The sequence below is a fragment of the Mastigoproctus giganteus genome, chromosome 6 (assembly GCF_048544385.1).
Source record: "Mastigoproctus giganteus isolate SK-2022 chromosome 6, ASM4854438v1, whole genome shotgun sequence".
Lineage (NCBI taxonomy): Eukaryota > Metazoa > Arthropoda > Arachnida > Uropygi > Thelyphonidae > Mastigoproctus > Mastigoproctus giganteus.
Window position 1 is genome coordinate 52,738,487 of NC_143580.1, and position 18,527 is coordinate 52,757,013.

An 18,527-nucleotide genomic window follows, 5' to 3' on the forward strand; every position below is an offset into this window, starting at 1 on the left:
AATGAAACCTGTCTCAGTGTAAAGTGAATGCACATATTGGAATATGACTTGGCAGACAATGAGGGAAAGGTTCAAGACCAATTGCTATGCCTTTGTTTCACAGGGTGCTTGGTGTACAGTGGCTGTATGCCATCTCATTATGTAATAGTCACACCTTGTAGGCTATCCATATACAACAGGGTCTCAAAAAGTACTTGAGGGTTAGGTTCCTGGTAATTTTGCATAAGTGAGAATTTATTATATAATATCGGTGTAGATACACCATAGTTTATCCATAAATTTGAACTGTATGTGTATGTAGTGTAAAATGAACTGAAATGTATGTAGTGTAAAAGGCATTGTTTTAATTGTATCTCATATTGTGGTTGCCTTCACGAGATAGCTGATATTGCACTACTTCAAATAAATAACGCTTCTCTGGTAGAGAAGACTGCTGTTATTTATTTTCAGTGGATACCACCACCCAGACGATCGTTTCGTAGCTATTTGGCTTCATCATCAGTGAGTGGGCAGGTACCCTGGTAATGCAACATGCCATCACAGTTGCGAAGTTAATTCCACAATATGAGAGATGCCAAATGGTGTATAAATAGTAATGTATTAGAAGATGAAATGCACAAGGCATAATTTCTTATGGGTTTAGGTAATTAACTATATAATATCGGTGTAGATACACCATAGTTTATCCATAAATTTGAACTATGTATGTATGTAGTGTAAAAGGCATTGTTTTATGTAAGTTGGGGTTCCCCCTATAGAAAACTATTGTACTAAGGTAAAACTAGGCGAATTCTTATAAACTATGTATGTGTGTGTGTATATATAAACTTTATTTCTATAAATGTGATATACATAAATCTAACAGTACAGTCAGGATTCCCTAAAGGAACATCCTCATAAAGGGCATGCCTTTAGGGGAAGCCATGTTTAGGGTAAAGATATACATTATTGCTCTTATTAATCCATAAGGTATATCATCTAGTTCAAGTACAGAATTTTTACTCATCTGAATGAAAAGCTGATACTGCATATCCACTCTGACATTAATTTTCCCCTTCCTTCCCTTCCATTCTCATTTTCTGCTGACTGCCATCATAAAATGGACAAGCTTAACTACATGTTGCTAATATAGGTATGAATCAGGGATCAGTCATGTATGAATGGCATCACGTACTCTGAGTTTGCACACCTTATGATCCTACTGTACTGCATATTAAAGCTGAAGTACTGGATGTTGTTTGTGGTGATGCACGTTGAGGGGATGAATGGGCAATATGGTGGATGTGCAGAAAAAATGTTCTTGGTTCATGCATATGAAGTGGTCACTTTTTTGATGAGCTCCTTTTTGCTATCAGTTTACTAAATATATAAATCTTGAATTATTGCTATTTGTTTATTATATTAATCAGATCAGAAATGTGAAATGTGTTTTCTTTCAATTGTTATTAATATCCAGGAGGAAATAAGTCTTCTTCTTCTGGTGTTACAACCCAGGGTGGGTCTTAGCCTTCTCAATGATGTTCCACCAGTAAGCCCTCCCAGAAGTCAAACTTCTCCAACTTTTTATTCTCGTGGTCTTTAAGTCCTCTTGTACATCATCCATCCATCTTTTTCGTGGTCTTCCTCTTACCCTCCTACTGATAGATTTCCATTTCATTATCCTCTTAGTTATTCTGCTGTCATCCATTCTCATTACATGTCCCAACCAGGAAAGTCTCTGGCTCTTCACACATCTGATGATGTCCGCACCCTGAATAAGATTGTTGAGTTCATGATTCATTCTGATTCTCCAGGATCCATCAACGTCTTGTATGGGCCCAAATACTTTTAGAAAAATTCTACACTTAAACACTCTCAACAACTGCTCATCTTTACTCGTTAATGTCCAAGCTTCACAAACCATATGTTACAACTGATCTAATGAGACTTATGTATATATCCTTAATTTTAAATGTCCGTTCAATACTCTGGACTTCATTAGTTTTTCATGTGCATAGAAGCATCTGTTTCCACTCAGGATATGGGACTTCATTTCATAGTAATAGAGTTGGACTGGTTTATCTGTGAAACTAGATAGGCGAAATTTTGAACATGCTCAAATGAGAAGCTGTTAGTTCTTAAATTTTCCGTGTTATCTGCCATTCTCCAGACTTCCATATATTTTGTCTTCAGTTCATTTATCCTAAGTCCTCTTCTTTGTGCTTCACTATCCAGCCTGGCCACTGTTTCCTCCAGTGCTCCTTTAGCCCTACTGATAATAGCGACACCATCAGCATATGCACAGACCTGCACTGTCTTTGTGGCTATGTGTCCAGTCACTTCTAATTTTCTGACAGCCGCCTCTAAAACCAAATTAAATAACACAGTAGAGAGTGCATCACCCTGTCTAATACCAGCGTTAATGTCAAAGGGAGTCGTCAACTCATTTTAAATTCTCACCACTGCTTTAGAGCCAGCCAGGGTTGCTTTTATGAGCCTAATAATCTTTGCAGGTATGCCCAGGAGAAGGAGATCATTTATTATTTCCTCTCTATTGAGTGAATCAAAAGCTTGTTTGAAATCTACATATAGGTTAAATAAGTGTATATTATACTCAAATGCTTTTTCCTGTATCTGCCTCAAAATGAAAATCTGGTCAGTTGTTGAGCGATTGGGTCTGAAACCACATTGATATTCTCCAATGATTTTTTTCTGAATATGCTGCCAGTCTGTTATAAATAACTTCTGAAAAAACCTTGTAAGTAATGCTCAGCAATGTAATACCTCTATAGTTAGAGCAAAGCAGTTTATCACCCTTCTTGTGAATTGGCTGTATGATTCCAAGTGTCCATTCATCCAGGATTTTTTCCTCAGACCATATTAATAGTATCAGATTATGTATTCTTCTCCATAGTGTCACTCCACTGTCCTTGAGCAACTCTGCAGTTATTCCATCAGCACCTAGTGCTTTAAAGTTCTTTAAGCACTTAATAACTTTTTAAGTTTCTTCAAAACTAGGGTTTTCAATGCATGGTTCTACTGTATAGTACAATAACTGTTTTGTTTCAGTCTTACATCCTGTCAGAATGCTCTCAAAATACTTTTTCCACTGTTTCAGAACCTCCTTTCTCTCAGTCACCAAGTTCCCTTCACTATCCCTACATGCAGTAACTTTTGATCGGAATTCCTCTGTACTTTCTTTAATCTTCTTATGAAACTTTTTTCTTTCCTTCTTGTTGTAATATTCCTCCATTTCGTCGACCTTCTTTCTCAAAGCTTCTCTCTTTATTTTCTACGCAACCTAGCTACAGCAATTTGTTTTTCCTTGTAGCGTTCACTATTCACTCTGCTATTCCGCTGTAAACATTTCATCCTTGCTTGTCTCTTCAATTCTACTGCTACTCGACACTTGTCGAGTAGCAGTAGAATTGAAGTACCATTCCTCATTTCTCAGCCTTGAGGTCTCACCCAAGGTTATGTGTGCTAAGGGTTTCTCTTACGAAGAAAGGCTTAAGTTCTGTAAATTACAGAATCTGGAAACTGGGCACCTGTGAGGCGATCTGATTGAGGTGTTTAATAATAAGGCTTTGAATGGTTTGAGCAAGCTCAATGCTGATGGGATTCTTCCTCTTGCTCAGATTATACACCTGAGGGGGCATAAATTCAAAATGAGGAAAGAGTTTTAGAATAGATGTGTGGAAATTTGCCTTTATCCAGCAGGTGGTTGATTGCTGGAACAAACTTCTGTCGTTGTGAAAGTTGACAGCTTAAATAAATTCAAGGCGAACTAGACAAACTTTTGGAGTGAATGGATGGGTGAAAGAGGAAGGTTTTTTTTGGCTGATACTATATAAGCTTGCTTCCTTGCATCTTATGTCTCTGCTAATGCTAATTTTTATCAACAATCTAGGAGGAAATAAGTAAAATATTGGAAAACACTGAATAGGTATTACGTTGAGGTATGCATGGTAATGTAAAAAAAAATTATTTATATATTATTAGTATTAGTATTACTATTTGTAATGGCCACATGGTGCAAAGAAGCCTACGGCTTATGCTGCACCAGCCAAAAAATAAAAATAATAATAAATTAAAATAAAATAACAAAAAATAAAATAATAAGAATAAAAACAAATTAATAATAAGAAAAAAATAAAAAAATAATAATAATAAGAAGAAAATTAATAATAATAACTAATAAGAGAAAAGGAAATGGACAACCTATGCATTTCCCTCCTTCGTCTCCCTTAGGTAATTATCCAGCTGACCTTTGAATTTCCCCAAACTGTCAGCCTCTACCACCCATGTAGGTAACTTATTCCGGTAATTTATAACTCGCTGGCTAAAATAAAACTTCCTGCAATCCATTCTAAGCCACTCCCGCCGTAACTTGAAATTATGACCCCTTTCTCTAGAATCATTTATAACTGTGAAAATTTCGTCCTTATTCATTTTGCTTATGCCTCTGAGCCTTAAACACCTCAATCAAGTTTCATCTAAGGTGCCTAGTTTCTAAGCTCTACAACCCAAAAAAGGAGGGTTGCAGCATATGAGGAGAGACACTGCAATTCAAAGTCTCTCCTCATATGGAAGCCCTTTTGCCGATCTCACTAGGTGAGTTACCCATTTTGGACCTTATTAATTATTCAGTAATTAAATGGTAATAAGATGATTAGTTATTTACTTTTCACTTTTATTAATTACAAAAAAAAATGCAGTTATTTTAAAAATAAAAATTGAACATGCATGAAAGGTAACACACTGTATATTACTTATTTATATAAGAACCTTTTCCCTTTTTCAGTACTTTTTAGCTCGCCAATTGCAGAAATTTGGAATTGACTCCTTTGATTGTAATATTTTGTAATTTTCCTTTTTTTAAAAAAATGTGAATGGTCTTTAGAGAGAATGACTTTCTCTCTTTGCAACTTAATTTCTTCAGTCCAACTTTCCTAATAACTAACAAAAAAAAAAGGAAGTTAATCATTAAATTTGTTTATACATTGATGAAACAAACTGTCATTTTTTTCATCTTTATGGATTAGGTTTTGCAAAAACAACCAGCCAGGTTTTAAATTTATATGAACAAAGTAAAACAATTTTTCTTTTCTCTATTTTACCTTTTCAGAAGATTTGACTTTCATGGAAGATATTTGATAATATGTGCAGGTTAATGTTAGAAGTGGTATTATAGTTATAATACCACATCAGTATTCAGTATTATTTTTAAAAAATCCATATAAAAGACAATATTTTAAATCTTACCCAGAAAATATGCTGGGATAGGAAAGTTTCAAAATTAGTTTGGAAAGTCTTCTTCTTCAGTGTGAAACTTTATAAAGTTTCACACTGAAGAGTGAAAAATAAAGTTTTAAAGCTTTATAAAGTTTCACGCTGAAAGAGACTTGTGTATGAGGGTTGTCCCAAAAGTAAGGTAACTGCAACAGTAGCACATTATGTATAGTGTTGTTATCTAGTTGAAGTGAAGCTTCCTAGTTCATTTCACAAATATACATGGTCTCAGTTCTAATCTCAACAATGTCCATTTCCACTTACAGTCTGCCAAACCCCATGTACTTTTGACAGAATCTCAGTTATCAGCTGATTCAACCACTGCTCATCTCAGTTGCCCAAATTATTCACTGTATGGTTCCTTTCGTCTCAAAGGTGGTACTTGTGCATATGTCCGTTCCGATATTTCTTGTCAGAGACTTGGTAATTTGGCATCTCCTCTTTTCTCCTCTTTAAAACCTCTCTACGTCATTCTGTCAAATTCATCTGTTCTCTCTACCATTCTCCCAACTCCACTAATCACTTGGAACTCTATGACTTTCTCTCTTTGCAACTTAATTTCTCCAGTCCAACTTTCCTAATAGTGAGGTAATTTTCCTTGGTGATTTTAATGTTCATAACTCCAGCTGGCTTCCGTTTTCTAGTCACACAGACCCAGCTGGTCGAGATGCTGAGGCTTTTGCAATTATTATTACTAATGACCTTGCACAGATTGGCTCACCTGCCAGAATACCAGACAATCCTAACCATACAGCCAATACGCTTGATATTTTTCTCACAAACAACCTTTCTAACTACCCAGCTGAAGTGAGTAGTCCTTTAGGCACCTAAGATCACAACTTGGTGATTGTCTCTTCTCCAATGGAGCCTTTACCTTATAGCTATTCCCAACCTTTTGTTGTTTGCCATTACAGGAATGCAAAATGGGATGACCTGTGAGATTTCTTTTTCTTGGTTGGATTACTGTTTCAAAACTTCTGATGTCAATGTTTGCTCAGATTGTGTCAGTGAAATTGTTAATGTAGGAATGGAATCTTTTATTCCACACTCCACTTTAAAATCTAGTCCTTTATCTAAACCTTGGTTTTCCAATAAATGTGCTAAGGCTGTTCAAGAGAAGAATGTTGCATATCATTATTGGCTTGTTTCCAATTCTTCAGTTTCATTTTCTGCCTACACCAAAGCTTGCAACAATTGCAAAGCAGTTATTAATCAGTCCAAACTAGACTTTGAAATTTTTGAACATACTAAGAGTAGAAAATTTGCTTCTTGCCGAATGGTAGCCAAGCATTCTGATCTCTTGCCAAAGCTATTGGCTGCAACTTTTGCCCATCTCTGCTCCCACCTCTGTAAAAATCAGATGGTTCTGTTGTGACTTCAGCCAAGGATTGATATTGATATTTAGTTTTTAGGAGCATTAGCAACTAAGGCATTATTGCTCCAGGGATATGCGGTGGTCATTCCCTGACCTTTCCGCATCCTCCATATTTGGTGGTCACGGGCTCAAACCCTGGTCTAATCAAGAAGTGTGTGCTACGCACTGCCGCTCCTGCCTACTTGGCTATGGAGGCGCTGTCAGCCAAAGATAAAGGTGACCTGCTAGCATTCCATTTTACTTCCAACTCATATATTAATGATCTTGGTAAAACACCTCCCACCATTCCCAACATGCTCCATTCAATGCCACCTGCGGTCTTCTGCTAAAAGCAAGTAGCTACAGGTACATTAGATATCTGAGAAGTGGAAAAAGGTTGCTTGGTCTGACAAATACCAGTTTCAATGGTTCTGTGCTAATGGCAGGAGAGAGTATAGCAACAACAGCATAAATCAATGGACCTCTTATGCTAGGTGTCAACACTGTAGGCCGGTGATGGGATCCCCTCACATTCATATTCATCTGGTAATAATTACTTCCAGCACCATGTCATAAGGCACAGATTGTCTAGGAATGATTCCAAGAGCAAAAGGATGATTTTACCATATTTCAGTGGCCTTCTCAGCCACTTGATCTTAATCTGATTGAGCATCTGCGAGATGAGGTGAAACAGGTTGTTCACAGCAGGAATCCACCTTCTAATCTAATCTGATGCAAATGCATAATGTTATTGAGTCTGCATACACCAGTATCTTGTAGAATGCTTTCTGCACCTTGTGGAGGCTGTTCTGAGGGCTAAAGGAAGTTATACTCGCTCTTAGATCGATATACCTAATAAACTGGCCACTCAGTAAAAATAGCGAATGGAACAAAGGGTTGCTCTTACGAAGAAAGGCTTAAGTTTTGCAAATTACAGTGTCTGGAGACTAGGCACCGGCGAGGTGATCCGATAGAGGTGTATAAAGCCTTGAATGGTTTGAGCATGCTCAATGCTGATGGGATTCTGCCTCTTGCTCAGAATAATCACCTGAGAGGGCATAAATTCAAATTGAGGAAAGACAGATGTAGGATAGATATTGAGTAAAGACAGATGTGCGGAAATTTGCCTTTAGCCAACGGGTAATTGGTTGGTGGAACAGACTTCCATCCCTTGTTGTGGAAGTTGATAGCCTAAATAAATTTAAGGCTCAGCTGGACAGGTATTTCGAACAAACGGAGGGGTGAAGTGGAAGTTTTTTTTGGCTGATGCTGCATAAGCTTGCTTTCTTGTATCATATGCCTCTACTAATGCTAATGCTAATAATCACCGTTTCTAATTAAGTACCAGTTTTCTTTGATGGAGGCCTCCGTAGCCGAGTGGTCAGAGCGGGAGTGCACTAGCACGCTCTTTGAGTAGACTGGGGTTGAAGCCCCTGACTGCTGAATACGGTCGATCTGCCAACCCGCACTGTATCAGCGTGGCAGATTATGGTCCATTTCCCTCAGCATGAATTGTTGAGGAGGCTTCCATCCTGCAGTGGGTTGATAATGGCTGCACTTTACCTTTTTTTCTTTGATGACATAAATGATAACTAATCATCTTCCTCCTTGTGATTACATATTTTGTCTCATATTATTGATAGTTCTTTTTGAAACAGTGCTAGATATGCATCATACAAAATTTCATAAATTTTGATCACAATGAACAGTGCACACTGTTCATTGTGATCATCGATAATGTTATCACTTTTATGAAGTCCCAGTGAGATGTATACAAATACAAAAAAAAAAAAAAAAACTTTTTGTAATCAGCATTTTGGCTTTTGTTATTGTGTTTTTGCCTTTTCATTATTTATGCATGTGCAGTGGAGGTACATAGTGTCCCAATTTGTTCTTGAACACTAACACATTGCATGCCTAGTTACTGCTGTTGTTTCTTACAGTTCATATGGTTATCAGTGTTGTTACTCTGTGAGAGAAAGTACCATATCTCTATTTCTACCAATCTGTTTTACAGTAGAGAATTAATTCTTTTCTAATTCTTGATTTTAATATTTTCTGTATTTGTTTTTAATAGTTTGTATGTATTTCTAGAAACATTATGACAGTAAATTTTTATTGATGACTTTCTTGAAGAAATAGTGGACAATCAAATTAAAGTATTTTATATTGTTTGATTTTAATGCTTTCTTTCTGTCCTCTTCCATCTTTTTTTTTTTTTTTTTTTTTTTTGTACACATTTCAACTCTGCATCAAATAAACAACACTGAACAGTTGTATTCTTTTCATCAGTTTTTGTTATTAATTAAGCTGGGACTCACAGTGGTCACAATAAGCCACATCACTGTATTTCTAATGTGCCTGGCAAAGGCCATCGTTATATGGAGGTAGGCAATTAGATAAATGAAACAACACTTTCACTGTATAGTGCTAAAATGTTTAATAGCTTCCTTGTATAATCTGAATTGAAAAATATTAAAAGCTATGCATGCATAGGAGATTTCAAAAGTAGCATGTGGGAATTAAATTATTTATAGGTACATTTTAATACATTTGATGTGTTAATATAGCACATCAATATTTAAGGTCACATTACACTGTGTACATTATGTCTGTACCGGGGTGTCTGTCCCATGTGCTCACACTAATTTCCATGCTGTACATATGAAAAATTGATAATAACGTACAAGACAAATCACATAAATTACATACTACTTGAAATCAGCTAACTACAGTCCCACATGAAGAGTCATTTAAGAATTCCTCCAGTCTCTGATAGGAAACGAATCAGACCTCTCCAAATGAGTGCCAAGTGATGAAGTCACTGTACTGTCACAGTGGACTTATTTTAACATTTAGGATACATAATATATAAGGTTGGTAAATATGAGATTATTTACATTTATAAATTTAAATTTATTATTAATAAATTTAAGGAGGAATTGGACAGGAGTTTGGAAGGAATGGTGTGATTTTTTTTTTTTTTTTTTTTTTTTTTTGGCTGATGCTGCATAAGCTCATACACTTGCTTTCTTGCATCACATGCCACTACTACTACATTATTCACAGAACTATAGAGAGAGCCTCTTAATGTTAAACTGTAACTCCACAGCTCTATAACACAGATATCCGATATTTGTTATCAACCATATACATTATGTGTCTTATACATTATAAGAAGTCTAAGATTATACATTAAAGATTTTATGTTATAGTTAACTGTAACTGCACATAAAAATTCTTACTGGTAGCATTCCTCAATTGTTAGCAAATATACCAACCTATTTGCTGGATCTTTTTAACAAAATATTGGGTGAGCTGTTGTTTTTAGCTGACTAAATTCATTTGCTCTAATCACAATATCTTGGATATTCACTAATCTTGGGTATTCACTACCTTTACTATTTCTTTTATTAGAAATTGAAAGACAAAATTGATTGTGAAACTAGAGTAACAACTGAATTAGAAGCATATCTTACAGCTGATGAGAGTGTAAGTATTGTAAATGATAATTAATGAATATAAATTTGAAACAGCTTTATATAAAATAGTCTGATTTTATTTTAGATTCTGAAATTGTCTTAATTTTATCTCAATCTTTTTTATTATTGAGAAAACAGACATCACTGTGTACTTCAGACTGCATTTAATATCAGCTGACTATAGTGATATACTAATTAAAATTGTTAAAATAGGAATGACTATACATTGAATGGTAATTAGTACTACTACTAATTACCGTTCATTTCTTCAGTGGAATAATTAAAACTGGTTAATCTTTAGTATACGATACCCCTTTAAATTGGCTGTGCTGATGTGCAGTGTGGCATGAAACAGTGATTGGCAGGCCTAGCTCCTTCCACCCATTCCTTTCCTTGCAATTACATTGCATTTTCCACCTAGCTGACTTTTCCGAGGCTGCTGAAGATTTACCCAAAAAGAGAAGGAGATAAATCTTCAGCATCCTTGGAAATGGAATCCCTTGAACAGCGGCATAACGTAACCTAACCCATTTAAGAAAAGTAAGCATCCTCAGAAATAGAAGCAAATCAAAATCCCTCTCGCATGGCGGCATAACCTAACCTAACATAACCTGACCTGACCAAACATAACCTACTTTCTTAAGAAAGTAATCATCCTTGGAAATAATGTAATCGTGGGGAAAAGTGCAGGAAAGCAACTTGTGGGAGAAGCTAGGCTTGTTTGCTAATTAGCCACATTTATTTTCTAATTATTTTCAGAATTTGTTAACTCAACAGTAGTACATGGAGTGGGGGGTAGAAGTGTCCCATGAGCCAGAAACCCCTTTCCTGCTCTTCAGCCACACTGAACTCTCAACTGAAACTCAAAATACCCTTCAAGAATAGGCTGGTCTTTTATTTATCCATTAAAAACTCAGAAAATACAGTGACTGGTGCTATATGTAAAATTTGATTTTGGTATCAAAATGAAATTTGGATTGTTCAAACTGGATTCAAACATTTAATTAATGAGATTTTCCTGCAGTACTTTTTTTTATCCCTCATCAAATGGAGGGTAAATAACAATAAAAATAAGCTTAGTAAAGTCATTACACTATTGATTTTTTTAGCATATCTGCATTACATAACAGTTGCTGCTTGACCAGCTGACAAGAAGAATGAATTGGAGAAGGAGATAACAAGTATATTAAGCAAAACAATGTGATTAATAATAATAATAATTATTATTATTATTATTAGCCATATGGTGAAAGGAAGCCTGAGGATTATGCTGCACCAGCCAAAAAAAATTCCTGAGTTACCCTGAGAGAGAGAGAGAGAGTGTGTCAGAAATAGAAAGGAATCACCAAGAAAGAGATGAATGATGAAAGAGAAGAATGATGATATCCAGCTTAGGACCCTGGGTGTGCCAAGCCCATACTCACCAGATGTGAGCCCCTGGGGTTAAATGTTATTATATATTTGAATCTGAAAACAAGCTAAGAGCATTAAGCTCAAAGATTGCATGAGAAGGAACTCAGATGAGGCCGTAAGTCATCATTGAATTGGATTCCTCTGCTATAGTCTATTTACATAATATGGTATGTACCCAGCATCAACATTAAGTTCAGCATGAACCCTGTACAGTGCATTTACCACTACTAATTTATGGCATATTTCAGTGAGAATACCATGTCCATACTTGCTAACTTTTAGAAATAAGAATCTCAAAAAATTTTACTACAGATCCTTATTTCAGTCAGAAGTATTCAGAAATACTTCTTATAAATTAATAAATAATTAATGCATATCATTTTATGCATAGAAAATTAAATATACCAGTATGAAATGTAATAAAGTGTATTTTTAAAGCAAGTCTGCTTTGTTTTATTGTTCAATTACATGAAAAATGAAAATTTTCAGTAGAAAATTTTGTAAGGCTTTTTTTATAAAATTAAAGCCTTAAAAAATAATATGAACAGTATACTCATTTCCAATCTTACAGCATCCAACCAGTGTGTTGTTGAGACCACGGCATTTGCTGTCAACAATGATCAGCAGTGAGGAGAGGGTACCTGTGCCGACCGGGCTAGCCGGGTGGGTAAAGTGCCTGCCTGGCAACTCAAAGGTTGTGTATTCAAATCCTGCCTCGGGCTTGGATCAGAGTAAAATGCAAAAACTTTGGGAGGTGCATTACGGCCACAGAAGCCGATGCACCAACAACTAACAAAAAAAAAAAAAAAAAAAGAAAAAGATACCCGTCTTTTGGGTCGCCTACTGTGGAACCACCACACATCTGAGTGTGTCGCACATTTTGGGATATTGTTCTTGCATTCCCATAGTGTATTTCCATCTCAGCTGTCACACAGTGACTTGCCATTGAGCCCATACAATGCACTGCACCCTTTGCTCACCACAAACATCCATGCATAATCCTTTACAGTTCTGTCGGCAGGAGGTGGTTTGACACCTTTCTTTTGCCATTTTAACCACAGTGGCTGTGAGCAACCAAAAAGCCATGCCATTTCTGATATGGAAGCACCCAACACGCAAGCTTCCACAATCATGCCCTTTGAAACTCAGTGATATCTTTACTACATCCCCATAACTGTTACATTATCACTTTGAATTGCTTGAACAGATGTAAATTACCATTGACCTAGCATATGAAACTGTTCAGCTTGTTATACTGTGAGCTATGTGGCATAGTTCATTGCAGATGGATTGGTCATAATTCAGTGATTGCTGAATGTATATTGTTACTTATATAATATAATAATTCAAACATAAAATGAACATTAACTCACCATAACAATACTGTTAACTATAATGTTACAATGATAATGTAAACAAATGTACAGAACGGTAAACAAAAATACTTGAAAGAACAGTGACAATTGACTATTAGGTGTTTTTGCACAATTACTCTGAATAAACAATAATGTGTCACTTCCAAAACTACTCAATTAATTCTGTGTACACATTTATGAAGTAGAGTGGATAATAGCCACTTTTCTTAAACTGGAAAGTAATGTGCAATAGATGTTTCAGAGCAGAACCTGTTAGGTGTCATGTAGCCACTGCTGGTTTAATTGTCATTAGATCTAGTTACAAGTTCAATTTTTGTCGTCACCATTCTGTATGCCTGTTACTGCAGTTTATGGTTTTATGAAAGTAGAGAAAACTGCTAATCAGTTTTACTTGTAGGAGTTGTCTTATTTATATTAAGAAAAATATTTTGCAAATTTTAGAAGGAATGTAGAAGGAAACATGTATGTTATTTGTTAGTGGATGCCTTCTACACTTTCCTTTCCTAGTTATCAACTTGAAAGTATTCAAATAAGACTATTAAAACATCTCTTGTGAATAAGTAATATGTAGCAGAGCTAGGAATTTCCCAAAATAGTCATAATATGTAGCACAGTTGAGAAGTACCTAGAATGGCCATGTACTACTGCAGCCAGTATGCCTTTAAAATTCACTACAAAAGCATTCTGCAGTGTTCCAAATGGTACACTACAGAATGTAGTGTTCTATTTCTGATGGAATACTATATTCTGTAGTGTTCTATTTCTGATGGAATACTATATTCTGTAGTGCACCATTTGATGTAGTATACTATCAGAATTTTGTGAGGGTCAGTAAAATGGTTTGTAGTGGTTTCTTTCCCTTAAGGCTAACATAACTTATATAATAAACAATATACTAACATATAACATAATAAACAATATACATTTAACTTGCAACTGTCTGGTCTGAGGAGGTAAATATTAGTTTTACAATTTTTCTTTCATTACTGTTATTCATATTTAAGGATGCACACAGTAAATAAAATTATTCAGACATTTTACTAGAAATGGGAAACTGTTTCCCTATTTTTTAATTCATTGTCTGAAATACTTAGTATTTGAGACAATGAAAATATAAATATTTATATTTTCTAAAAATATAAATATTTAATAATATTATTATTTAATATATAAATATAAATATTTATAAATACAGGAAACTGAACTTGTGCTTGTTTGAGACCATAAAAAATTGTGACTTTGAAGCGTGCAGTTTGTGACTTTTAAGGTTGTTGTAAGGTTATTTTGGTTTTCATTTGATCATTTATAAATTTTTCCAGGTATATATTACTAAAGTTTGTTCTTAAAAACTGTATTGGAATAATTTCTTTGTTGTGAATTAAATTCCGGCCCTAAATTATGCCTAAGGAAAGTAAAAAAGCATCGCTCAATAGAAACTTTATTTCTCTAGAATCAAAGATACAAATTTTGGATCATCTTAAAAAAAAAAAAAAAAAAGAGGAAAGGTATCATACATTGCAAAAAGTTTAAATTTAAATGAAGCAACTATCTGGACCATAAAGAAAAATGAACAGAAAATTAGAACTGGTGTTGTTGCAGGATCTTTTATTTCTGCAAATATGACAGCTCGTTCCCGAGCGTCAATAATTGATAAAATGTAAAGAGCATTCAGTATTTGGATTGATGATAGCAGAGATAAAAAATAGATCTCATTAGACAGCAATGTAATTAAACAAAAGGAACTAAAAATTTATAACCATTTAAGTGCATTATAGCCACAGTTGCTGATGCACCAACAAACCCAACAACTTCTCTTTCTTGGTGATTCCCTTCTACTTTTGTCTCTCTCTCTCTCTCTCTTAGGGTAACTCGGGGAATTTTTTTTTGGTTGGTGCAGCATAAGCCTCAGGCTTTCTTGCACCATATAGCTAATAATAATAACAACATAACGATTTAAAAGAAAATGGAGAATCTTCTTTCTGTTAACCTGGAATTTATTGCCATTAAAGGTTGATCTGAGCAATTTAAAAATTGCTCTTGGTACATAACATAAGAATTCAAGGGGAAATTGCATCAGCTGATAATGAAGCTGATAAGAAGTATGCAGGGGAATTTCAAAAAATTATTGAAAAGCACGGGCACACTCCACATCAAGTTTTCAATGCTGATGAAACTGGTCTTTGGTGGGAAAAATGTCCAACAGAACGTTTATTTAAAAAAAGAGAAAACTGCACTAGGTTTTAAGGCATCAAAAGATTGTGTAACATTACTTATATGCAATAATACACCAGGAGATTACATGATAAAACCTATGCTAGTTGATAGATCCTCTAATCCTCGTGCAATGAAAGGTGTAAATAAAAACTCATTACCCGGTATATTGGAAAGCAAATAAGCTTGGGTAACTGCTGATTTATTTAAAGAATAGTTTCTAAATGTCTTTGTGCTAGATGTGGAAAACTATTTAAAGTGGAAATATCCAGATTTCAAAGTTTTATTGCTATTGGATAACGTGCCAGGTTATCCAAAAGATTTAAGTCATCCAAACGTTGAAGTAATGTTCCTACCACCTAATACAACTTCTTTAATTCATCCAGATCAAGGCATTACATCAGAAAATTGTTACAATGGATTTTGGAAATAATTAATTCCAAATCTATTGAAGTTATGGAGCCATGGAAACATTTTTCAATTGTGGACTGTATTGGTATCATAGCTCTATCACTCAAAAAAGTAAAACAGTCAACATTAAATGTGTTGGAAAAATGTATGGCCAGAATCAGCTCATTCAGGAAATATGGTCGAACCAGCAGAAAACTCTGTGTGATAATAGAACTTACTAAGTCAGTAAGAGGAGAAGGTTTTAATGATATGACTGCTGAAGACATTCAAGAATTACTGGTAGAAACAGAGGCTGGTGAAGCAGATTTTGTGGAAATGGCATCAGAGGTAAACCAAATCAATTCAAGGGATGATAGTGCAGAAGAAAATTCTGTAGTTCCATATTTTACATTAAAAAGCATACAGGAAGGCATAAACTTAGCTAAGCAATTATAAACTTATTTTTTTAATGCAGATCCTTCGACTGAAAGGAGAACAAAGTTCAAAAAGGAGCTTCAAAAGTGCCTAGTTCCATACCATGAAATTTACAAAGATCTATTAAGCGAAAGCAAAGAAATTTTAAAGAGAGCAGAAGATACACAAAAGATCTGGATGCTGCAGAAGAAAGTTCAGAAGGTGAAGATATTCTGCAACACAGAAAACGTTCTCATTTGATTGTGCTTAGCGGTAATGAAGAGGAAAAAAATGAAAACATACATTATCTGACATGTGTCACAGTTTGTAAGATGTTTGTTTAGTTATTTTTAAATTTTAAAATTTAATTTTTATAAACTTAATTTTTAATAAAAATTAAGTTTCCAATAGGTAAAAAAAAGTGTATTTTTGTTACTTTGGAACGTAACTCCCCTTTTTGTACTGGTTCTTAGTCCCATATAACATGGTTTTGCACTACACGAGACTTTATAGGAACCTAATTACTGTGTTATAATGAGGGTTACCTATATAAATATTTATATTTATGGTTATTGAAAATATGAATATATATATTTATATTTATTGAAAATATAAATATATATATTTATATTTATTGATAATGTAAATATATAAATATTTTCGAGTTAGCCAAAAATTGCTCATGTTGGTTGAATTAGAGCAGTGGTTTTCAACTGGAGTGCCACGGCACCTTAGGGTGACACATAATTTGGGTTTAAGTTACTTAAACTTATTTTTTTTAAATTTATATATTTATTTCATTATAAAAAGGTGTTGATACCTTTTTAATTTTGTAGTGATCTATAACTGATGTTTATTTAATACCTCTATATAAAGAATAAAATTATTATATATATATATATGTAATTTGTATTATGAATTGTAATTTTGTTTATAGTTATATTATTGTAATAACTATCAAAAAACATATTTTTTAAATATTACACACACACACACACACACACACACACACACACACACACACACACACACACACACACACACACACACACACACAGAATTGGGTCTAGCAGGTAGAAATTTGAGTAGGGGTGCCACAAAATAAAATAAATTACTTAGAAGTGCCGTTATTAAAAAAAAGGTTGAAAACCACTGAATTAGAGTATTAAAAGAAAAGCATTAGTTGAATTGATGTTAAGTATAAAGGTGATATTGAAATCTGTATTTTGTTACATGTGATTTTTATATGTTTATTATATATGGATAACTCATTTTATTTTGGATATTATTGTAGGAATTATCAAAAAAATTGGAGTTCTGGCAGAAAAAGTATAAGAATGATATAGCAGAAAAAGATGCTGAGCTGGACCATCTACAGACAATTAAAGCTGCCAATCTGAAACGCATCAAGGAGCTTTCACTTCGAGTAATTAAATTACAGGAATTCCTTTTTAATAATATGAAACTAACTTCATTTGATAATTAACTAGTAGTGGTGCAGAATAAAAAATCAAACTGGTTTAGCACACAATAAAAAACCTTTAAATTATTTTACTAAATTAAAAAACAAGGAGTGAAATATTAACTATCCAAGAGTTTATTCTCTTAAGACAATAAATTATGGATAGTTAATATGATGTGATATTTATTATCTTTCATATTTACACAGTATATTTATTATCTTTATTGCACAAACTCACTAGTAATGAAGATATAAGTCTTGGTCTTTGGTAACTGGCCAAGACCCACAGCATTATCCAATAAATAAATGGGATCTAGATTTTGTGTAATTTATAGGACTGAACTGTTACATTTTGAAATGGGTACTATGAGTAAATATAACAATTGCATTGCATTTGCCTAGGTGGCCCTCAACCTTTTAAAGCTGAGAACAACACTGTTAAAATACACTAAAATCCAAAGAGACAAAATTTAACTTCTTTTTTTTGAAACATTAGTACAAGCAAATTCAATGTACAAGAAATTAGTACAAGCAAATTAAGCTTAAAATCAGACCAACTGATAAACACAGTGATTATAAATAAACTCTGCAAAATATTTCAACAGTGGCTAGCTTGTGGCTTCTGAAGTTACACAGAGGTTACTGGAACCATATACTTGGAATGTGGGAGATTCAAGTTTTGCTCTCAAGGACACTATGTTATCAAAATTCTTCTGCAGAATCAACAGATTGAAAAGCTTTGAACAAAAAAAATAACCTCAGTAATTCTCTGGTAGCATTAAGGCTTATAGTTGGTAGGAAGCCCACCTGAATCAAATCACTGATGGTTTGCTAAGGTATTGAGTACTTCCACCCAATAGCATAACTAGAGTATGGTGAAGTGGCACTGATCATAGACATGATGCACTGGGTGCCACACGGAGCCCCGGCAACCCAAAGGTCGCGGGTTCGATTCCCCCCTCGGGCTTGGATCAAAGTACTGCAAAAACCTTGGGAGGTGCAATATGGCCACAGAAGCCGATGCGCCAACAACTACCAAATCAAAAAAAAAAAAAAAAAAACCACATGGAGCCAAAAAAAAGCTGCAGAATAATTAAATTTAGAATCATTTTAAAAATATCACTTGAATTGCAATTATCCAAAAAAATTATTAT

At 34.4% G+C, this 18,527-nt stretch overlaps 1 protein-coding gene across 1 annotated transcript in view; it reads left to right on the forward strand.

Annotated features, from left to right (window-relative positions):
- Nucleotides 1-18,527, forward strand: part of LOC150084260 (dynein regulatory complex protein 9-like) — a 95,115-nt gene that overhangs the window by 65,241 nt on the left and 11,347 nt on the right. Inside the window, exons 7-8 of the mRNA XM_090376167.1 lie at nt 10,043-10,117; nt 17,206-17,337. Of these exons, the coding sequence (XP_090232293.1) occupies nt 10,043-10,117; nt 17,206-17,337 (207 nt within the window). The remainder of the gene's footprint in view (nt 1-10,042; nt 10,118-17,205; nt 17,338-18,527) is intronic.